Genomic DNA, 22,601 nt, shown 5'->3' with positions numbered 1-22,601 from the left:
GGGGCGAGGGGCGCGGCCCACCTGCGGTACATCTGCTCCCCCTGCGGGTGCCGCCCATCCTTGAGCGTCTGCACGTCGTTGAACAGTAGGCGGATCATGCCGTCGGCCTTGTCCAGGTCACGCTCCACCTCAGCCGCCCGCTGGGGTGCCTTGCCTGCAGCCAGCAGCCGGACGTCCTGCAGGGCGTCCCCAGCGCTTAGGGCCTGCGGGCAGGCAGCCTCCTGACTGCCCAGGGTCCCGATACGCTCTCCCGGCCAGACTGCCCATCCCCGGCTCTCTGCGGGAATGATGCTGACCCCCGGGGCTCCCTGCACATGGTTCCGGGCCCCATCTGCCTCCACAAGCTCCGGCCCAGGCTCACAGCCCCAGCCCCACTGGGCCCCATGAGTGTGGGGCCCTCCCTGACAGCTCCTCTGGGCAGCAAGCCTCCCAGGCCTGGCACCGGGTTCGGTGGCCTCCTATGTGTCCTGCCCAGCGCTCGGAAACCAGCTCTGCCCAAAGGGAGCGATCAGAGTTGGCAGCACCCCAGGGGAGGAGCTGGGGCTGCTCTCCACCCACTGGCCACAGGGTGTGGCCGGCTCCCGGCGCTTCCCGCCTCCCCCCTGCCTGCCCCTCCCCCGCCCCCCTCACCGACTGCAGCAGGGCGTCGGCGTGGTTCAGCTGCTCCTCGCACAGCCCGGCCTCCATCTGCAGTTTGCTCACGACACGCTGAAGACACTCCAGCCTGCGGAGCGCGGTGCCCCCCAGGAGCCGCCGTGAGTGGGGTCCTCCCGCCGGGCTCCAGGACGTGCGCCCCTCCTGCCACTGGCCTCCCTGCCCGCCGGCGGCCCACAGCAGGGCTGGCCCCAGTGTGGGATTCCCAGCCCGGGGGTGGTTTCCTCCCCAGGCAGTGACTCACCCTCGGGTGGCTCCCGGAGGCTGCGGGCCCCACCCCCCAGCTGCCTCCCCCAGCCCCGCCCCCGCCCACCTCTCAAACTCGCCACGGAGCTGCTTCTCCCGCTCCAGGATGGCCACGTGCAGCTTGCCCCACTCCTTCTCCACGTCCAGCGGGTGGTAGCCGGGGGGCACCTTAAGCTGGCCTGCTTGCACCGCACCCTGTGGGCAGGGCCCGAGCTCAGGGGGGTAGGGGCCGAGCCCCCCAGGGCCCCCCAGCCTACCCACCCTGGAACAGCTCTAGTTCTAACAGCTCAGCCACGAGGCCCTGCCCTCCCTGCTGAAGAGGGCCTCACTCCCACCAGCACTGCCCCCACTCCCCCCGTCCAGGACACCCCCTCACCTCCAGGGACTGGAAGATGCCCTTGGAGCGGTTCTTGTCCGCCTCCTTGGCCGGAAGCTCCGTCTCCTTAAACTTCAGGAACTGGCACCACAAGATCTGTGGAAAAGCGTGTGTTGAGCTGCCTGCCTGGGCCGCATGGGGCCAGGCACAGGGGGGTTGGGGGGGAAGCCAGGCCCACCTCGATCTCCTCAAAGCTGGAGGGAAACCGGCGCTCCTCGAAGGCCGCGGTGTGATGGCGGACCCACTGCAGCAGCAGCAGCACGAGCTCCCGGTACTCCTGCCAGCGCAGCTGCAGCTCCTGCGGCCAGGGCGGGGGAGCCGTGAGGCGCAGCCAGCCCCCCCCAGCCGCCAGGACCACCCCCACTCCGCCCCCTGGCCAGCTCCCCCCAGCCGTCCCCCCTCCCCAGCCCGCCCCCGCCCACCAGCCGCCACTCACGCTGGCCTTCACGCCGTCCTGCACGTCAGGCACCCGCGGCATGGCGTCGTACAGGGACGAGACGTAGGTGATGATGGACTTCTCGTCGGGCTGTGGGACGTCCACATCTGCAGGGAAGGGACCAACATCAGAGAGGGCCCAGCAAGGGGCAGCAGAGGGGCAGGGGGTGGGGGACAGGGCACGCACCCTCAGGGTCCAGGAGCCGTGTCACCCCCAGGTCCCGCTCCGCCACAGAGAAGGCCTGGTCCAGGTTCTCCAGGTTGGTCTGACGGAACACCTTGTTCATGTCGATGAGCATGGGCCTGTGGGCAGAGGGGTGGGGGGACCGTGAGGCCCGTGCGGCAGGTCACCCACCCTGAAAACGACCCCCCCACCTTTCTAGTGCCCAGTACTGCCTGCCTACATGGCCTTGCTTCTGGAGCTCAAGAAGCCTACACTGGGCACAGAGGCTGGAACACACCAAGCAGAGGCTCCTCGCCTGCGGACGGTTCCTGCGGCTGCCCTGCCCCCCAGGCCTCAGGTTCTGGGCTGGGGCAAAGGTCCACTGAGAGGCATTCCCACCGTGGCCTGGCCACCCTGGCCCTTTCTGGGGCGTGCACGTGGGGCTGAGGCCCCGGCTCTGAGAGCCATCAGCTCACTCGCCATCTGGCTCAAGGAAGCCAGTGAAGCCTCAGAAAGGCTCCGGGCAGAGGCGGGCCATGGGGGGCCGGGCCTGCCTGCACCCTTCCAGAGGGCTGGGCTGGCACAGGCACACAGCCCCTCAGGCAGCGGGTTCCCGTCGCAGCAGATGCCCCTCCTGCCACTGCCCCTGCCCCAACTTGCTAGCAGTCGCCCAGCTGAGATGCCCTGGGGCGCCCTGGGCCACATACTTGTGCCGGTGAATGATGGCATTGAAGAGGCGGCCGTCCCGCCAGCTGGAGGTGAAGTTGTCACAGCGCAGGCCTTGGTAGCCTTCCACCATGCGCTGGGACCACAGCAGCAGCTTCTCCTTGGCCGTCATGTCCTCAGACTGTCCGCTCACCTGGATGTCGGAGATCTGCCCCGCGCGGGAGGCCAGCAGCACTCAGCCACAGCCACACGCCCCACCTGGCACCCACGGGCGCTTATCTGAGTCCATGCAAGCACGCGGGCCCCGTGGGAGCCCCCAGGCCAGCGGAGGCAGAGGGAGGCCTCCAGGTTCCTCCCCCATTAGTGCCACTGCCCAAGATGCTTTCGCCGGGCTGCCCCGGAATACGTCAGTGCCCCCAGGCCCGGCCCCCGTCACAGGGTGGGCACCATGGATGCCTCCCTGAGCTGCCGGAGGCCAGGCCCTAGGAGGGCAGCCGTGGGCACCAGGGCCAGCCCAGAAGCCGCAGGCCTAGGAAAGGTGGTCCCAGTGGGGATGGGGCCCAGGTCAGCCGCCCCCCCGACTCCAGAATGGGGGTGGGGTCTCTGGGGGATGGGCACGTTCCAGGGGGGCGGCCTGTCAGCCTGCCAGCCTGTGTGACTCAGCTGCTGTGCCCCCAGGCTCTGCCTGCTCAGCTCCTAGATTTGTGGCTTCCTGTGCGGCTGGGGCGGGCAGCGGGTGAGTCAGCCAGTGCAGCGGGTGCTTCTCCAAAACCCTCCGGGCGGGAGGCCGCACGTAGCACAGAGAACACATTCCTCTGCAGGGAGGCTCTTCGGCCCTGCCCAGCCGGGGTCAGAGGGCACAGCACAGGAAGGCCCCAGAGAGAGCCTGGAGCCCTCGGGCCACGGGGCTAGCTCAGGGCACGGGCGCTGTCTGGGGCTGGGCTTGGGGCTGGCAGGAAGGTGCCAGGACGCCAAGGGCCCTGGCTCCTGGGCCACACGCCCCCTTGGCCACCCGGCCAGCCCCAGACTACCTGGAAGTGAAGGATGATGGTCCAGATGAGGCCCAGGGTCAGCTTGGGGTTGCCGTCGGCGATGTCATCGTTCCTGATGTTGACCAGCTTCACCTGCACGCAACACCCACAGTCCCACTGCTGACCAGCCGGGGGGGTGGGGGCTCGCGGCCGGGGTGGGGGCTCCTGGCCGGGGAGGGGGCTCGCGGCCAGGGAAGGGGCTCGTGGCCGGGGAAGGGGCTCACGGCCGGGCCAGTCGAGTGGCCTCACCTGCCGGTGTCGCAGGTAGTCCAAGGCAATCTGGACATTCTGCAGCTTGTGGAAGCGCATCCTCCCCTTCTCCCGGGGCTGCAGGAAGAGGCCTGGGCAGTCAGAACCCCAGGGCAGGGGCACGGTCCCACCTCCAGCCACAGCCCCCTGCCTGCCCTCAGAACCGCCAGGGCAACTGCGGGAATGGAACCGACCGAGGGTCTTCCCCAGTGGGCAGCAGCCCTTCCCATGTCCCCGCGTCATCCTTCCCAGCTAGAAAAGGGGGGCCGGTGGCTCAGAGGCCAGACCCGGCAGGGGCTTTGGAAGTCCAGGAGCCAGGCCCAGGCTGTGGGAAGGAAGGAAGGGAGGAGACAATAGCCAGGAAGCCGCGGGCGGAGGGCAGTGGCACGGGGGGCAGGGTCCTCCTGGACGGCGGCAGCAGCCCTGGTGGGCCCCCGTCCCGGGCACTGCCACAGGCAGGACACCGGGCAGCTGGATACAGAGCCACCTGCCTCCCCAAGCGCCAGGCACAGGTGGGTCCGGATGGGCCACCAGCCCCAGGTGAGCCGGGCTCCCGGTCTTGGGGAGCGCACGCGCGGCCTCAGCCAGCACGCACAACCACTCACTCACCAGGCGCGAGCTCCTGATTACGTCCCGCTCTCTTGGCTGCCCGGCCAGAGCAGGGCATAGGGTAAAGGGCAGAGGCCAAGGTTCACAGTCCAAGCAGCAGAGAAACCAAAGCAGAGCAGAGCGTGAGGTTACAGAGAGCAGCAGGGCCGCGAGCCCACGGCACGGGGAACAGGCCACACTCCCAGGCTGGGCCCAACACTCCAGGCCGGGAGACCCAGGAGGGGCCGAGGCCAGGCTAGATGTGGAGTGGGCGTGTGGGAAAGGCCCCGAGAGAGGAAGGCAGGCAGGGGCGTCCAGGTGAGAGGCAGGCGGGGCCCCGGAGGGGACAGGCGGGCAGGGACACGCACCAGGCTGTCCCCGGAGAGCACCTCCAGCAGGGAGATGAGGTTGTGGCCATCACGGAGGTCTTCATACAAGTCGCTGATGTGTCTCTGGGCCTGCGGGGACAGCGATACTGGGCTGCTACACAGCCGCCACCAGGCCCTGGTGGAGGGGGGACAGGCCCTGACCCCAGAATGTGCCCCGCCCCCACCGAGGCACCTACCTCTGCCCTCCAGTGCTACGAGGAGAGCAGGAGAGGCCAGAGGAAGAAGAGAGGGAGACAGGAGGCAGAGGCAGGAGCAGGAGCAGCGAGGGGGAGGCACAGAGAAGAGACAAGAACAGGTTTCAGAGAGGAGAGGTGAGCCCCGGCAGACAGCGAGAGCAGCCCTGGTTCCAGCCGTAGGGCCAGGGCGCCCTCCTCCACCCCATGGCCCCACACACACATGCACACACGGGTCCACGCGCCACCGACCTTGATGAGGTGTTTGTTGACCCACTTGGTGAAGGTCTTCTTCTGCACACGATCCCGTTCATCTGAGAGAGACAAAGCCAGGTGACCTGAGGCCTGGGAGCAGCCGCAGGGGCCCCCAGGAGGCGACCACCGGGCAGACAGTGGGCGGCACCTGAAGAGGGTCTCAGAATCCCAGAGACCCAGCATCCTCCCACGCGCGGGCTCGGGTGCTGGGCAGGCGAGGGGCCTCCTCCGCTCAATCCCCCTATTGTCTCTCTCTGGAGATGGGAGGGTCCAGAGCTGGCAGCCACTCTCCAGGCCCGTGGAGTCCAAGTCCCGGCTGCCCCACCCCCACACACGCTGCCTTAGAGACGCGCAGAAAGGTTCCCGGTCAGGACCCAGGGCAGGGGCGGGATGAGCGGAACGCTGTACCCTCCCAACAGGGCAGCGGGCTTCCCCAGGGCCCAGGGAGACCCCACCCACCACGGCCCTATAATCAAGATCCAGAGCCCAGTGCCAGCCTTGCCAACACAGGCCAGCGCTCTCCATGCTGGGCACCAGTGGCTGCCCACGCCCCACCCCCACCCCAGCTCTGCACTGGGACCGGGTGTGTCACACAGGCCCGAGGGCCCTAGCTGGTCTCAGACTCTGTCCCGGCGTTCAGGGTCCCCACCCCCGCCGGGTGCCAGGCTTCCTGCGGCAGGAAGTGGCCCTGCCCAGCAGGGTTGCCCACTACCTTTCTTGCCCTCCGAGGCCCTGAGCACAGCCAGGTAGAGATTGTCCTCCGAGCTGGTTCTCTTGCGGCCCAGGCCCTCGGGCTCGGGCACCTGCAGCCGGTGCTGAGACATGGTGCCGCCCACCCCTCTGGCGCTCAGTCCCCAGGCCCCCCCGCGCTGAGCTCCGGCCCTCGTGGCACACAGGCGGCTGGAGGCTGGCGCTCCACGGGACCCGCGGGCTTGCTCCGCTCCAGGCAGAGCTGGTGTGGCCGCTCCCTGCCAGCCGGACTCCTTCGGGCTGCTGTCCCCGCCCCGAGCCCCACCCCGCCCTGCCCACGCCCCTCCCCCCCAGCGGGAAGGAGGAAGGTGGCCCCTCCCCCAAGGCCACACCCAGGGCCCCACAGAAACAGGAAACCCAGGGGTTTCCTCACTCACCAGCTGCCACAGTCCCAGAGGGACACCCAGGGATTTGAGGGGCCTGGCACTTTGCTGCACACCTCCTGCTGCCAGGACCACTCCAGCCCCCCAGCCACCCCACGGGACACCCTGCCACAGGGAGGGGTGCCTGAGTGTGGCTGGGCCCAGGGTGCCCCGAGGCCACACCTCCCTTCAGGACTTCAGCCCAAGTCCACCCCTCAGCCTGCCCACCCTGTCAGCTGGGACCCCAGGCTGAGTGACCCTGAACTGGGGGAATGAGCTAACCGCCTCTTTTTTGCAGCCCTACAGACCACATCCTTAGCCCTATTTCTTTGGCCTCCGCCCCCTGCTAGGCCCCACGATGCCCCAGCTCAGGAGCCACTATGGTCCCGTGCCGGCCCGGCCCTTCTGAGCTGCCCACCAGGCACATCCTGGAGCAGTGCCCCCTGTCCAGAGGCACAGCACACGGCGGGGCAGGAGCGGGCACATAGCTGAGCGTTGACTCATCAGGCAGGACCGCCCAGCCCCAATCTGCAGGAACTCGGCCTGAGTTGGGGGGAGGAGGGGTGCAGGGGGCACTGGGGAGCGGGGGGAGGGGGCACCAGTGAGTCAGGGTCTGGGAGGGGACCCGAGTGACTCACAGGAGAGGAAACCACACCTGGGGGCTGTTTGTGGTCGGGCGGGGCTCACAGAGAGCAGCAGTTCAGGGCGGAGCAAAGGGTGCCCGGTGCAGCCCGGCTTCCTCAGGTCTGGGCAGACCCGCCTATGGCCGGCACTCCTGCCCCAGCCGCCCAAACAGCCACAAGAATTTTCCAGTCAGAGCATCTGGCTTGATGCGATCCAGCTGCGAGCCGGAGCCCCCCCTACCCTGAGCCTCCCCGCCAAGGTTCCGGGAAAAGCTCACCCCACCCCCGTTCGTGCTGCCCCTCTGTGGCCACAGGAGGGCGCCCAAACACCACGGGGTAAGGGGGGCGCCGGCCAGGAGGAGCTGATAACACCCCACCGCCCCCTACGTCTAAGTGACACAGCCAGACCCTCAGGCTTGGAGCCCCGGCTCTGCACCTGGCTCCAGACGCAGGATGGAGGTCTAGCTCCACACTCCCCACACCCCATGCAGAGCCCGGGGCAGCGAGGTGGCCTGGGGAGGCAGTCTCCACAATCCCACCGGACATCAGCTCTCCATGCTCCCGAAGGCCTCCCAAATCTGGCTCCCAATACACCCACCTGCCCCCTCCCCAAGTTTGGAGTGGGCAGAAATGCCCCTTCAGAGGACACCTTGCCCTAGCAGCCGCCCAGAGTTCCAGAAGCCTAGACTGAGCACGTGCAACAAGCAGCCACTGGGCAAGGCCAGCACCAGCACCAGCGGGGAGGCAGGGGCCCCTGCCAGCCAGGGTGTGGGTGTCGTTCTGGGGAAGGTCCCTGGGAATGGGCCAGGAGGTGCGAGCAGGGAATTCTAGGACAAACAGGACCCAGGAGCCAGGGCCTGAAGTCTGACACTGGTGGGAGCCCTCACCCCCGGCCCCAGCCCAAGCTCCGTCTCCAGCTTTCTGCCACTCGGGGTCTCCAAGGATGCTGGGGAGGGTGGGCAGCCGCAGCACCTGCTGCCCCAGGGAAGCTCTCCTCCCTCTGAGCTCCCCCTTTCCCTCCACCTCCAAAGGCCTTTCTTCCCAGCCCAGCCTGCCCCTGGCTCCCCTCCCCCATCAGATTCAGGCCCTCAAACCAAGAGGCAAGCCCTCCCAGGCTGGCTCAGCCTGCGTGCCCTCCCAGGCTGGCTCAGCCTGCGTGCCCTCCCCCAGGCACACCGGCCTCCCAACACTGCTGGCCTCAGCTGGCCCCCTCCCCAGCTGGGGCGCTCCCGCCTTGTGCTGTCCAGAACAGCAGATTTTCTGCCGCCAGCCGGGGTCCCCCGGAGCCGCCCACGACCCTTTCAGGGGTATCATCGCCCCTTTGTACAGATGTGGAAACTCAGGCTGAAGATCCCACAGCTAAGGAAGACGCTCCTGGGACGGGAAACCTCCGGACGGAGGGTAGCCCGCTGGCCGAGGAGAGCCCCAAGGCCGCAGAGGGCCTGGAGCGCCGCCGCCGCGCCTCCCTCCCGCCCTCCCCCGGCGTCCCGACTGCCCACGGCCTGGTGCCCAACGCAGAAGGAAACCGCGGCCGAAGCCCAGGCCGGCCCCGCCCACCTTCCCAGCCCCGGGCTCCAGACGAGGAACCGACGGGCCCGACGGGACGGAGCTCGCCTTCCCAGGTGTTTCCGCAGCGGGGGGCGGGGCTGCACCTGGGGCGCGCGCTCCGCCCCTTCCCGGAGCCGGCGGCTCCCCCGGAGGCCGTGCCCCCCGCCCGCCGCCCGGCGGCCGCACGCACCTACGCAGCACAGCTGCCCGTAGAGGTAGCCCCTGCGGGCCCGCTCACAGCCCCCGTCCAGCCAGCGCGGCCGCTCCAGCACGACCTCCCGCACGGCGAAGGCGCCGCCCGCCCCCCCTGTGCCCGTCGCAGCCATGAGCCCGGACGCCCTGGCGTCCGCGAGCGAGGAGGACCGCGCGCAGCCTCTGCTCCCCAGCCCGCGCCTCGAGGCCGCCGGCAGCGGGCGCCGGGCCCAGACCCGAGGAACCTGCCCCCGGCGGGGCGCCCCGCCCAGCGCGCGCCGGAAAGCCGCGCCCCTACTTGGAAGGAGAGGACCCCGCGGGGCCCGGGGCGCTGGCGGCGCAGGGAGGCAGCCCGGCAGAACAAAGGGGCATGGGAACCCGCGGGATGCCCAGGTTCCCGCGGACGGGAGCCTCGGGGGACGCCGAGGCGCCGGGAAACTCCCCTAGACTGACGCCCACGGACTGACGCTCCCAGAGGCTGGCGCTTGGGGACGGCGCCGGGAGCAGAGGGCTGAGAACTGCCAAGAACAGAACTGAGGGGCACTGCAGGGCAGCCCACGACAGCAACGGAACAGGAGCCCATCCCCCCGTGGGGACGGGGCACACAGTGGGCGGAGGAAAGGAGGAAAGAGCAAATCTGCGGAGAGAAGCGCCGGCCCCATGCATTGTATTAAACGCCCCGCAGCTGAGTCATTCGCGGCTCCCCGGTCCCCAAAGCCACGCCTAGAAGCCCCATCCTGACTCAGTCCTCAGGTCCCGTGGGCCTGGCACCCAAACTGGGCACCCCTGCCCCCCAGGTGCACCCAGGCACGGACCAGACACAGCTCCAAATCCTTTAGGGCAGCCCCTCAGGCCCCAAGGCCAATCCCCGCCCCTGCCCCATTCACAGGAGGAGGCAGGCCCCACCCCATCCCTGCTGGGCGGTCCCTGGCTGCCGCAGGCGGGCACCCAGAGCTGGTGACTTTGAGCAGGCGGTGGGGCAGAGCTGCAGCCTGGCTGCCTGCCCCTTGGCAGTCCTGGGCCCGGCGGAGGGTGCTCAGGCCCAGCCCCACCTCAGTCCTGGGCAGAAGCCTGTCCCAGGACCTGCCCCAGGACGGCAACCCTGCACCTGCCCTACACCTGCCAGCCGCCGTTCCTCTGTCCTTGGGAGCAGGGCAGAGGCCTTCCTGGCAAAGGAACGCAGGACCGGAGACTGGGGAGGGGAGCTCCGCACTCAACTGTGTGCGGGCCCTGCACTGAAGACCCTGCCCGTTTCCCTCGGGTGGGGCTGGGGTTCAGTGGCTCCCGAACCCTGGAGCCCCAGCCTGGGCAGGTGGGTGCAGAGGAGTTTGGGGGCGGGGGCTCTAGAGCAGGGCCTGGAGGGTCCAGGAGGGCCTCCTTTGCAGTCAGCAGCCACCGCCCCTGCCCAGCTGGAGGCGGGGCGGGGTGAGGGCCGCCTCCCTCCCTCCGCTAAATTTCCCTGTTCCCTCCCCTTCCTGTCCCTCCCTGAACCGCAGCCCCAACTCGGTCCAGGTGGTAGCTGCCAGAGGCGCTTACCTTGCACGTCCTGCACCCGCCAGCGCCCCCTGCGCCAGTGCCACACTGCGGCCAGGGTGACGGCGTGGCCCACGACCACCAGGGAGGGAAACAGGCTGCCCGAGGGCTCCATGGCTCTGGGGCTGCACCGCTGTGGGCACAGCAGGCGGAACTGCCCTTGGGAGCCGGCTGCCAGAGACCCGGTAGACCCCTCCCTTCCCTGCTTGGAAGACGGGTGTGTGGGGGGGGTGCCCCGGGACCTGGGACCGCCCAGCCTGCGGGACCGCCCTACCGCACCGTCTGCCTGGCGCCCCGGCGCCCCGGGGACTGGTCTGGTCCACGGCCCCAGCTGTGCTCCCGCCAGCCTCCTCCCCCTCCTCCTCCCTCCCGGACACTCGGAGCTCCCCACCCACCTCCCGCTGCGCCCAGCTCAGCTGTCCCCACGCACAGCTAGCACGCTCAAGGTTAGCTGGAACCTTAACCCCTGCTTACCCACAGCCACACCCGCCAGGAGGAGGGACCTGTAGTGACGCACAGCCCGCCCGCCCCCCCCCCCCCAGCACAGCCCGGGCAGCCTCAGCATGGCCCCCCCATGCCTCCCCAGGAGGGTGACTGCAGTGTCCCAGCACCCCACTCTGCCTCCAAGAAGCCCTCTTGGTGACAGCTGCCAGGAGCCCAGCAGGGGTGGGGGGGCAGCACCCCGGCCCCTTCTGGCCCCCCCAGGCTTGCAGCAGAGCCAAGCACCCCCCCCAGAGCCCCAACACCCCCATGTGGGACAGCGAACGCGGACCGAGCGAGGGCTGGGACGATGGCCTGGGAGGGCAGGGTGTGTCGGGGAAGTAAGGACAGACAGAGCCTCCGGCCGGGCCGCGCGGCCCCGCGGGCTCTCAGGAAGCTTTCAAAGACGGCCCACCTACCCGGCACGATCTTCATTAGGGACAGCAGCGGGAGCCCACGGGGCAGACAGGGAGTGGGAGCAGGCTGTGCAGAGGGTCACAAGCCCTCGGAGGCGGCCGCGAGCCCCACGGTGGCGGTGGGAGGAGGGCACGGCCGGCCGAGCCGCGGTCAGCAGCAGTGCCTGTGTCCATGGGGGAGGGGAGGGGTGGGCAGGGGGGGCTATAAATATCTGAGGAGAGCAAGCGGGGCCGTCACTCGTCCAGACTTAGAACATGACGCGCAGAGCAGGGCACTGGGGCCCTCACCGGAGTCCGGTCCTGCTGGGGGCGGCGCCACCCAGCCCCAGCTCCTGCCCGTGATTCTAATAATAAGAGGCCACCTGGCGTCGGGATCCACCTCAGAACAAGGCCCAGCACGGACACTGAGGCTTGGGGGGGCTCCCGCCCATGGGAGGAGAAGCAGCCCTGCCCAGCCCGCCCTGCCACTTAGGGCGCAGGAAGTGGTGGGGGCTCGGGGAAGGCCACAGGCGCAGGGGGCTTGGCTCCCTTTCTCCCAGCGGGCCCCACACAAGTCAGTCCACACGACACCTGGCCCAGGAGACAGAGCAGCCTCTCCAAGGTCACACCACGAGCCAGACACCCAGGGCGCCCCAAATCAGGCTGAGCCGCAGGAAGGTTTGCCAGCCCTGCAGCACAGGCCCCGGGACCCTGCCCCAGGCTGCCCCCGATGCCCGCCCTGGCCCCACCCTGAGCCCTCGCAGCCTCTGGTCTGCAGGAGGCCTGACGCCAGAGGTCACTGTCAGCAGGCATGCCCAAGCCACATCCTGGAGCCCTGGAGCCCAGCCTGGACAGCAAACAGGACATGGGGGTAACCATGCCACCTTTTCCTCCCTGGGGCCTTCAGGCCCCTGGCCCACAAAGAGTTAAAAAGGATTTATATCCTCTTGTGTAGCATTTCCTGTGCATGAAGCACCATATTCTATTTCAACCTCAGAGAACCCCAGAAGGAAGTCGAATGCTCTGGCTGAGCCTCGGGGATGGGGAGCCTGTGCAGAGCCAGGAGCTGGCCCCTGGGGGCCCGGGCAGCGGCCGGCACCGGTGGTCACCCCACAGCAGACCACGCTTGGCCTCCGACCACTGGGCTACAGGCACCACGGTCCACCTGGGGTGACCAGCCGCTATGAGAAGAGGGCCCAGGCCGGCCCCCAAACCGCCCACTGGCCAAGCCCCCAATTCAGAAGCTCATTTCTGAACAACGGCCTACAGCCCATGGCTCTGGTGGGAGCCTCAAGGCAGCCCCAGGACTCCACGGGCAGTGAGAGGACCCCTCCGGGGCAGTGGGTGGTCCCCCACCGCCCACCTAGACGGGGCCTCCCACCTCCAACGGCCAGCCACGCCCACAGGCAGGTCTGAGAGGGGACCCGCTCATCCTGCACCTCCGTGTCCTGGTGTCCCAGGCAAGGCAGGCAGTCCCCAGCGCCCCCAGGACCCCAGCCCCAGCCCAGCTGGAGCCCCCATGCCCACAGCCCCCCAGGGGGGCTGCTCTGCCCTACCTTGGCCCAGCTGAATCAGCTCCTCCATGCTGTACCTGTCCATGGCGGCTGAGCACGCGCCAGGCCAGGCCACGGAGCCAGCAGGGAGGCAAGGCAGGGAGGACAGGAAGGAGGGGAGGGTGGGGGGCGGTGGGAGGCGGAGGGAGGCTCACGCGGGCCCTGGGCTCCCCACCCAGCTCTGGGAGCCGTGACTCCTCCTCATGGCCACCCCTGAGTCCGTGAGCAGAGCCAGAGCCAGCAGAGCCGAAGCCTGGTGGGGCAGGGGGTCCGACCAGCCCAGGTGGTACAGTGGACCAGCCTGCCCGACATCCCCAAGCCTCCGTGGAGCCCACAGGGCCCACCGGTCTTTGATGCCTGCCCCGACCAGCCCACCGGCAGCAGCGGGCCCCCGCCTCCCCCCAACGCCCCCCCCCCCGCCCCTATGGGTCTGCAGCCTGGGCAAATGCCACACTGGTGTCCCACTCTCTGCTCCCCTAGGCATCTTCCCACCAGCCGATCCGGGCCGGGAAAGGCAGATCTGATTCTGCTCCGGAGCCCCACCCGAGTTCCACGAGAGCCGGGCGCAGGAGCTCCAGCACAGACATGGAGCTGGTGACTGTTGCCAAAACCTGTCCCCGCCACGCGGTGCTACGTGGCCATGGGAAGAGCGCCGCCGTTGCGCGTGCTGACCCCAGGTTCCCTCTGGGACACAAGCAGTGCTGACCCCGGGTTCCCTCTGGGACACAAGCAGCACACAGGAGAGACAAGGTATGCTGTGGGGTGGGCCACCGGCTGTGATGACGGTGCTGCGAGCATCAGGTCCCTTTCCTTGGGGAGCATCTTGGGTCAGCTGGAGTTCTGAGCCGGGCAAAGCAATACTACAGGAAACCTAGAAGAAATTCCTACACAAACGCCCCGGCTTGGGCTTCCCACCACAGAAGTAAACCCCAACTCCTACCACAGCCACAGGCCCAGGTCCACGTCCTTCCAGCACCCCTACCCTCACCGAACCCCCCCAGCCCACCGCTGCCAACTCTGGGGGAGGCCGGTGCTGCTCGACGGTCAGGTTCAGCTCAGGGCACCTCCTCGGGGGTCCCTCCCCGATGGCTTCTGAAGCTCGCTCCCCGGCGTCCATCCTTCCTCTCCTCCCCTCCCCAGGTGCTAGGGGCTTCCCCGGCCAGGGGCTTGGTCTGGGTCTGGCCAGTATGCAGCTGACGGAGCAAGCCGGCCCACACAGACAAGCAGACCACCAGGGCTCGCAGGCGGGGACGGAGCAGGAGCCTGTGACTGCTTCACGGCTTCCGAGCTCCTTGGCCAAGGCTGGACAGGCAGGGGTGACCCACTGACCGAGGCCATTCCAGGGATCAGCACGGTGGGCCTCACCCTAACGGAGAGCAAAGCCGAGGGAGAAAGGGGTCTCTCCAAAAAGTCACTGACTCTAGGTGCGACCCCAGAGATGAGGATGTGCCCACACCGCAGCCAGCACCCAGCAGGCCCAAGGTGCCCCCAGCAAGGGTGGTCCTCAGGTCCACGCTGGACCCTTGGGAAGCCCACACCCACAGGCCTGACTCAGCCTGGAGCTGGAGCTCATTTCCTGTTGGAAACTCTGAGCGGCCGCCTGTGGCTGCGGCTTGGAGGAACACTGAGTCACCGCCGTCGGGGCCGGGGGCGCCCTCCACTCTGCCCGCTGCGGCCACACCCAGTCCCCCATCCTGGCGCTACGACCACATGCCCGCCCAGCCGCCCAGCCTGGCCACAGACAAGGAAGGAAAGAGAGAAAAGGAAAGAGGAGCTCGTGCTTACCGCACCCGTGACTCAGGAGAGGGAGAGGGCCGGAGGGCCAGGGGCAAGAGTCGGAGGTCCCCGGGGCTAGAACCCGGCCACGGGATGCGAGTCAGTGCTGATCAAACACCCAGCCAAGCACGCACCGTCCCCTTGTGGGGGACGCTGTCACCCCACTGATAAAGGAGTTGGAAGATCCACGCAACTTCTCCACAGCCACAGGGAGCACCCGAGAACATTCTTCTAGCCGACAACCTCACTGATCCTCCCGGATGGGCTCCCAGCCCTCGTGGGGCAAACGAGACCACACCAGAACTTGAATAGAACTTGACCCCTATTCACGTGGCAGACTCGTGCCCACCCAGCCGGCCTTCTGGCAGGCCCCCTTCCCAGACCCTTAGAGACCCCGTTCCTCCCCAGGGGCAAGACACAAAGACGGAAGCGGCAGCCAAGCCTGACCTCTGCTGGGGCACCAGGGCCACCCCAAGTCAGCACCAAGGCCAGGGGGCGGGGAAAGCACATGTGTGAGCCCCAAGCTACATGGGACGCAGGAGTCTTGCCAGCACAAGCTGCTTGGGGAGAGAGGGATGCCACGGAGGGAGGACACTGTGACGGGCCCCCTGGCAACCCCTGGGGCCACAGGACCTGTTCTGTCCTCTGGGAGCCCCTTCCACCGTCGGCCCAGACACAGGACGGGGCCCAGCGCCCACCACACCCTGGTTCTGGTCTGCTCTTCTCCCCACAACCCCGGGCCACCCCCTGGGCCGTCCCCAACCCCATGGCAGTCACGCTCCCAGTCACAGTACCACATCACAAAACCATATGAGCCACAAAAACGTGGGGGTAGATGTCACCAGCCCTAGACAGACCTGAGGCTCAGAAAGGTCAGACAGTTGGCCCGGGCCACCCTACTAGAGAGCCCCCACCACGTCCCGTTCTGGCACATCCTCTGCGCTCCACAGCCTCGCCCAGAGAGGGCTTAGGGGCAGCCAAGCCATGGGGACACGCGAGGAAGGCTCAGGCCAAAGGCAGGGCCAGGGCTGTGCGGAGCAGCTGGGCCTGCCAGTCCAGGCCCCCAAGCCCCACCCCTAGCCCCAAGGGGAGCCTGGGCCTGGCCTGCCAGCGGCCCAAGTGCTCCTCCATGGCCTGCCCACCCCAAGGTCCTCAAGCCACAAGGAGGAGCCACGTGGGTCCAGCGGCTGAGCAGCCCGCCCGCGGGCAGACAGAGCACCACCTGCTGGCATAAGCGACGTTTCCACACGTGTGCTGCCCACCCCAGCCCACCAGCCGGTGCCCGGGCACCCCGTTCCCGTCCCCCACAACTGGGGCCCAGATGCCGCTGACCTGTGGCTGGCGCCGGCTCCAGAACAGACATCCCCAGGTTCCCTGGGGCGGCGGCGGGCCGCACAGGGGGCTCAGCCAGCTCCTCCGCGGGCTCCTTCCGACGGTAGACCCGCCGCTCCTCACGGGCAGGGTCCTCTGCTGGCTGCGGACCCCACTTCGGCGGGCAGCCCAGGGGACCCTGCACAGACTGCGCGTGGGGGGTGCGGCGCGCGGGCATCACCATGGCGACGGGGCGGCGCACGCGCTGCAGAGAGGCGGGCACGATCTCCGGCGGCAGGTGCAGGTACTGGCGCAGGTGGGCCATGCCCTCATTCGTGAGGTACCAGTAAAAGTGGCGCCAGGCGAAGGTCTCCCGTACCAGGCCACGGGCCCGCAGGGAGGCCATGGCGCGCATGACCTGCAGGTTGGTGACGCCGGGGACGTGAGGGTGCAGGCTGCGGGGTCGCCGATCCTTCTTGGCCACCATCACGCCCTCGCGGAAGAGCACCTCGTAAATGGCCCGCAGCTGGTCCAGCGGCATGAGCATGCCGGCCACCATGGCTGCCAGGGCCTGGAGGCCGGGCGGGGCCGGGGAGGAGGCCAAGGAGGTCCAGGAGGCCCAGCAGGCCCCCGCGGCACAGCCGAGACACTGGCGCCGGGCACCGCAGTGAGCGTGAGGGCGCGGGCTCCGGGGCTGGGGGATCCGCGCCGGGCTCTCTGGCTCCCAGAGGCTCTGCCGGCACTGTCGCCTGCCCGCCGCCTGCGGAGCCTCCGCCCGCCCTCCCGCCCGGCCGGCCCCCTCTGACTCAGCAGCACCGGCGGCCCCTCCCACCCACAGCCAGCAGGGGCCCCTCGCAGAGTAGGGGGCACCTTGCCACACCGGCACCCCAACAGCCCCCCTCCCTTCCCGGGCCCACAGCTCCGACGTCAGTAATTACATCAGTTTCTAAACACTTCCTTCATGGCTCCTAAGACGGGGCGGCGGAGGGGGGGGGGGTGTCCGGGAGCAGCCAAGGACCAAGAAGCCGAAAAGGTGGCAGAATGGGCAGCAGGGAGCAGAGAGGACAGGAGGGGTGCTCAGGCTGGGGACCCAGCTCAGGGCTGTGGTCTCAGGGTTTCGTGGAATTACAAGGATCCGACAGTGGGGTGCTGGGCTGTCTGCGCCTGGGGGCTGGGGCACTTGAGGTCTGAGGGGAGAGCTGGGGTCCAGGGAGCAGGGCAGAAATCTGGGTGGAAAGCTGGGGTCTTAGGGAGCAGAGGCCTGAGGCAGGACGAAAGCAGCAGCTGCTGTAGCACATGGCCAGGCGGCTAGCCGCCACCACTGGCTGCTGTCCGTCAAAGGGGCAAAGGAGCAGAGCCCCCACCTCCAAATGCCAGGCCTGAGACACTCTATTTAACACTTCCCTTGCCAAGCCAGCTCAACGGGAGGCGGGGGAATGCAGGAACAGAGCCTCTGGAACCCCCAAACACTTAGAGCAGCGAGCAGAGTAGGGGGCTCTGGGCAGGCCTTCATCCACCCCAACCCCCAGGCCAGCTGCTGGAAGCCAGAAAAGCTCAGTGGCCACAGAAAATCAGTTACCAAGTCCCCACCAACCCAGGCAGGCCTGGTGCCCCTACTGCTGCATGGACACTCTGCCCTGGGTGGCCACGTGGCCACCTGTGTATAAGGGGGGACAGACGCAGGGGAGAGGAGCAGCGCACTGGCAGAGGGTCAGGGGCCCCAGCAGGGTCCACAAGCGTCGGCGGGTTCCACGGGAGGGCCCTGCAGCCCGGCGGGCAGCACCCATGAGTCACTTCCAGGCTCCCACAGCAGGGGCTCTAACCGTGGACCTCCCGTGCCTCCCCCATTCCACGCGAGACCCCGCTGTCGCGCACTTGCGGCAGGCACCCGCCGCCAGACCTGTTCTCTCCCCCTCCCCCAGGCCGACACACCCATTCCCACCAGGCGCAGCTAACGCGGGAACTGATTATAAATAGGGCAAATAGGGCGGGGGTGGGGGGATCCCGAGGTGGGAGGCGCCCGCGGGCAGGCGGCCAACGGGCAGCCGGCGGGGGCGGGTGTACGGGCCGTTGCCATGGCACCGCAGCGCCAGCCCCAAACAGCGCCCCGACCACGCGCGCACGCACGCGCACACACGCCGTCACACGCGCGCGCGCACTCGGGGGACACACGCGTGCGCCAGGGCTGGCGGGCGCGGCGCTCAAGCGGAAGGTCCTGCCAACTGTCCCCACGGCCCCGCCCTCCGCCCCCCGCCGGTCCCCTGCAGCCAGGCGGGCAGCCAGGCGGGCCCAGCCGCAGGGAGACCGGCTCCGGGAGGACGCACCGCCTGCGCGCGAGTGGACGGCGTCCACGCCCCTTCGGCCCCGCAGCCTCGGAGGACCCTCCCCGCCTCCCGGCCGCTGCTCGGGAACCAGCACCGGCCGCAGCTCAGGACCGCACTCAGGCAGGCCCGGCCCAACCCCGGGTGCAGAGACGCCCACTCTCCCGGTCAGGCGCCCGCCACAAGCCCCCCGCGGTCCCCCCTGCGCACCCCACAGCCCTCTCCTCACTTTCTGCTCTCCCGCCCATGCCTACCCCCTTCATCCAGGCCATCTTCGTGGCATGATGCCCCGACCTACTCCCCCCAAATCCCCAAGCCAACCGACGCCCCCCAAAATGACTCCAAGCCACCCCCAAGACCTCCCAAACACTTGAGCCTAGGGTATCTCCTACAGGGGCCTGCCCCGGCGACCGCAGCAACTTGGGGAACCGCAGAAAAGGGGCGGGGCACCGTAGGGAATTCCCCCCTCCCTCCCACCAGCCCCGGCGCCCTCGGTGGATGAGGGGCGGGGCAGGCAGGAGCCTGGAGCAAGCTGTTCCCGGCAGCTTCGTCTGCTCCCGCACACCCCCCGCCCTGTCTCTCTCCGTGCCAGGGTTGGGGCGCCCCCCCAAAGTCCCAGAGCTGGAAGGATGCCCTTTTCTGCCCCGCCCCCACGCTGCAGAACCGCAGCCAGAGTCGCTGATTCGGCACCGGGAGGGCCAGGGCGTGGGGGGCTTTGGGGGGGGGGGGCAGGACGGCCTCCTACCCTTACACTCCGGGGCCCTCCAGGTTTCCAGGGCAACCAATCGGAACCCTCGGGCAGCCCCCAGCCTCCCCACCCCAGAACAAAGAGCCGCACTGTGGACTTGCCCGGGGCCAGCCCGCCTGGCGCCTCCCCACAGTGATACCCACTGCCCTGGCCAGTCCCCTCGGACGCCGAGCCGCAGGGATGCAAAGCGGTAGGGAGGCTGGGAGGGCCGCAGGCGGGGCGGGAGCTCCGCAGAGGCCGGGAAGAAACGGGGCGGATCCGCCGCAAACGCCGGCTCTCACCTCGGACCCGCCCCCGTCGCTGCAGCAGCCCGCCCCGCCCCCCCCCCCGACCCTCACCGCAGGGCTGCAGGGAGAGTAGTCCCCCCGCAGCCCAGAGCAGACCCCGGCCAGGTGGAGCCCTGGCGGCGCATGGGCCTGGGGTCTCCGGCGGCTCCGGCTCCCCAACCCCAAGGCTACTCCCGGACCTTGACCGCGGCCCTGCGCAGGGCTGCACCCAAATGGAGGTCACTGCCTGGCCCTCGCCTCCTGCCTCGGGCCCCGTCCCCGGCCCGCACCTTTGAGGGAGCTGATCTCCTGCTGGATAGCTCTCGAAGGGTCCATGTCTCCACCGGGACTGACGGCGGCGGTGCCTCCGCCACGCAGAGTCCAGCCCCGCAACTCACTGCCGGGGCCAGAGCCGCAGCCTGGGGGAGGAGCCGGGAGGCCTGGGGCGGGGCTTGTCAGCTCGGGGCGGGGCTTCGGCTGATCAATGCTCAAGGCTGGCAGCCCAGGCAGGAGCTCCCGCCGCGCCCCACCCCCTTCCTCCAGCCTCCACCTCGTGGTGCTTGACCCTGCCAACTCCAGGTAGATTGCCGGGTCAACAGGCCCGATCCAGGTGAGCTCCGATGGCCCATCCTTCCCCAAGCCACAGCCTCGCGGTCAGAGTGACCAACCAGTCGTTCCTGCCGGTGGCTTCCCCGGACCTCGAAGCCACCGCCACTCACTACCCTGCAGGAGGTACCCACTGGTCTGGGCCACCCAGCGACCTCCTCAGCCAGTATCCTGGTCCTGGAAGGCAAAGGCCCAGAGACAAGAGAAGAGAGTCTGGCCAGCCCCAGAGAATGTGGAGACAGCAGGACCAGGGGAGGAAGAGTTGGAGACACCTGTCCCTGGGGGTTCACCAAGCTAGGGAGCTCCCTCAGACTACCTTGGACAAGGGCCTGGAGGCAGGAGATACGGACCACCGGTGAGGACGAAAGAAAGCAGGTTCCCCAGGTCCAGCCCGTGAGAACGGAAGGCGGCCCACCCTAAATCCTCAGCTTTTACCGGGCCGCACGGCCCACCCACGAGGCTTCCTATCTAGATCCTCAGGAGGGCAAATTGTCTGATCCAGCAGCGTGGCTCTCTCAGGCCTGCTAGGGCCTTATCAGGTCACCTGGGCCAGGCACTCAGACTTTGGACACGCCAAACCATCTCAAAGCTTTCTGCAAATTCCAGGAGCCAGCTCGTGCCCTCGGCGTCCCTGGAACCTGCATCATAGCACCACAACCAGGTCCTCCCTCCTTTCCAGCCCCTCTGGGACAAAGCCCTCTTCACGATCCCAGGAGACCAAGGAGGGATCCCTGCCCCCAACCCCAAGTACCGTCATCTTCTCTCCCGCTGCTCCTGAGACCCTGCCTGCCCTCAGCATGGTGCTCCTCCCGATGGTCCCCATGAGCTTCAAACCCGTCCCCCACCCCCATGGCAGCCAGCCCTGCCGGGGCTCCCCGCAGGGGGCACGAGTAACAGCTGTAGGCCACAGGACAATCAAGGAAGACGTGACCCGGTGAGACCCCACAGACTGTGTCTGTGGCAGGAGCACGGGGGCACACTGCCTCCCGGTCACAGCCCAGAGTCCACCTCCACCTTGGGAAGCTGTAGGGCCTGGGCAGGAGAAGAGCTTTCTGCCTGGGAGGCCACGCCTTGCTGGGCGATGACGGCAGGAACTCGGCCACACCAGCCACCCTGAGCGGCTCCTGGAGGTCTAGGTCCATGGCACCACCAGGCCAAGTGCCACCGGGGCTCCTGCAGGTGCTGGGCAAGACGGCGCCGAGTTCACCCCTTCAGGCCCCGGCCAGCTGTCCCTGTGCAGCCCCCTTCCAGAACAGCACTGTTACCAGGCACCTGCCAGAGACTGGTGGGGGGTCCTGGTTCCAGCCCCCACACCCCCTGCTCGGCCATTCTCCCCCAACTGCCTCTCAAACCCATCCTCATCCTCCAGCCCACTGCCTGACCAGCACCCTTCTCAGCAGGCTCGTCCTGGCAGCCCCCAGAAGACCACCATGCACCCACCAGGTCCCGCCAGGGCCCCGCTGCTGCCCCCCAGCCTGGGCTACCTTGCTCCCCTGCAGTGGTAGACCCGGGCCTGCGTCCCACCGCTTGCGCCCTTCTGCGGGTCCCTCCCAACAGGGACAAGCACACTAATGCAGACACTTGACTGGGTGGCCTCGGGCAGCTCTCCCAGCATCACCAAAGCCCAGACCAGGACACCCAGGCCTTGCTGTGGGGGAGAGAAGGGAGTGGTCTCTCGCTGTGCCAGGGGGAGGGGCTCCCAGGACCTCTATTAATCTGGCTTTGCCTCACTGATAGGTTAAAAGAGAAAACCTGAATATGAATCTCAAAAAGGCTGAGAACTCATTCGATAAAACTCAGAAGCAGCGCTGGTTTTTAGAGAGTGTCCCAGTAAACCACGGAAGGCACACACTGCTTACAGGAGGCCCGAGAGGCTTGCCAGGCTGTCCTGCCAGGGTCCCCCCAATCCACGGTCCCCCAAGGATGTTCTACTGTAAGACAGGGAGTGTCCAAAGGAGCAAGCCAGACCGCTTCAGGCCGAGAGGCCCTCGGGGCAGCAGTCAGGGAGCCCTCCCGCGCTGCTGCCTCCCACGGGCCAGCATGTGCTGCTCTCGGCACCAGGACAAACCCTACAGCCCACCCGTCGGAGCCCACAAGAGAGCTCTGTGATGTGGCCGGCTTGACCTTCACCTCTCAAAGATCGGGAGGTTTCATCTATGCGGCAATGACTTAGGAAAACATACGGGAAAAAAAGCCTTCATCAGCACTAGCTATAAAGTGCTTAGAAGAAGATAAATAAAAATCCGCCAGGACTCGAGTGCGGAAGCCCCTCCCACCCCGCGCACAGAGACAGAGCGGGGGACTCACGCACCCCGGCGCCAGGGTCAACACACCCCAGGCTGAGCCCTGCCATTGCGATGGGCCCTGCGGCTGGCCCCTGTTCGCACCTGTTAACACGGCTTCATGTCCTCATGTCTGGCATGTTCTAGACTGGCAAGGCTCTGCCGTCCGTTTGAAACGGTAGCCCGGGCGCTGGGCAGGTGTCGGAGTGAGGCCCCCGGGCCCGGCAGCAGAAGCACCAGGAGCACCGAGCAAACACCCCGGACAGTGCACCCGTTGTCTGCGTGGGAGATGGTCCGCAGACGCACGGGGACCGCGCGCTGGGAAGGCTCCTCCCCTGGCTTCCTGTTCACTCCTCTGATGGAAAATCAGGCAGATACAAACATGAATCTTGGTTTTCCTCCTTTTGGCACAAAACCTGACGCCTCACATGTACCGTCCGACCCTTTGCTGCCATCAGCCCATGGCAGAGGGGAACCCCCCAAGCTAGCAGAGCCCTCAGCCGTCCCCCAGGAGCCCTGTCGCCTGCCAGGACCCCCAGGAACACTGTCCCCTTGGGCACCCATCTGATAGGCACCACCACTGGCCTGGTTCCCACAGTTTCCCCAACACAATCCAGAAATCCAAGTGTT

The 22,601-nt window shown here is 68.0% G+C and overlaps 1 protein-coding gene across 18 annotated transcripts in view; it reads right to left on the bottom strand.

Annotated features, from left to right (window-relative positions):
• The window catches only part of PLEC (plectin), a 53,911-nt gene that overhangs the window by 17,825 nt on the left and 13,485 nt on the right, over window positions 1-22,601 (bottom strand). For 3 of the 18 annotated variants that reach the window (XM_059165501.1, XM_059165502.1, XM_059165508.1), the window contains 13 exons: window positions 5,223-5,284; window positions 4,777-4,866; window positions 4,430-4,465; window positions 3,821-3,898; window positions 3,572-3,664; window positions 2,582-2,748; window positions 1,899-2,014; window positions 1,713-1,819; window positions 1,455-1,574; window positions 1,277-1,372; window positions 968-1,095; window positions 631-724; window positions 22-176 (listed from right to left, as the gene is read on the bottom strand). In XM_059165501.1, coding sequence (XP_059021484.1) covers window positions 22-176; window positions 631-724; window positions 968-1,095; window positions 1,277-1,372; window positions 1,455-1,574; window positions 1,713-1,819; window positions 1,899-2,014; window positions 2,582-2,748; window positions 3,572-3,664; window positions 3,821-3,898; window positions 4,430-4,465; window positions 4,777-4,866; window positions 5,223-5,284 — 1,342 coding nt within the window. Of the gene's footprint in view, window positions 1-21; window positions 177-630; window positions 725-967; window positions 1,096-1,276; window positions 1,373-1,454; window positions 1,575-1,712; window positions 1,820-1,898; window positions 2,015-2,581; window positions 2,749-3,571; window positions 3,665-3,820; window positions 3,899-4,429; window positions 4,466-4,776; window positions 4,867-5,222; window positions 5,285-5,373; window positions 5,397-5,937; window positions 6,184-8,698; window positions 8,897-10,236; window positions 10,580-11,132; window positions 11,298-12,664; window positions 12,723-15,769; window positions 16,547-19,373; window positions 19,473-22,601 lie in introns of those variants that run through there. The other 15 variants (XM_059165500.1, XM_059165516.1, XM_059165511.1 and 12 more) reach the window with 13 other exon arrangements.

Source organism: Mustela lutreola, chromosome 3 (genome assembly GCF_030435805.1).
Source record: "Mustela lutreola isolate mMusLut2 chromosome 3, mMusLut2.pri, whole genome shotgun sequence".
In the NCBI taxonomy this organism is placed as follows: Eukaryota; Metazoa; Chordata; class Mammalia; order Carnivora; family Mustelidae; genus Mustela; species Mustela lutreola.
Note: the sequence above shows the minus strand (reverse complement) of the source record. Positions and strands in the feature narration are given on the sequence as shown.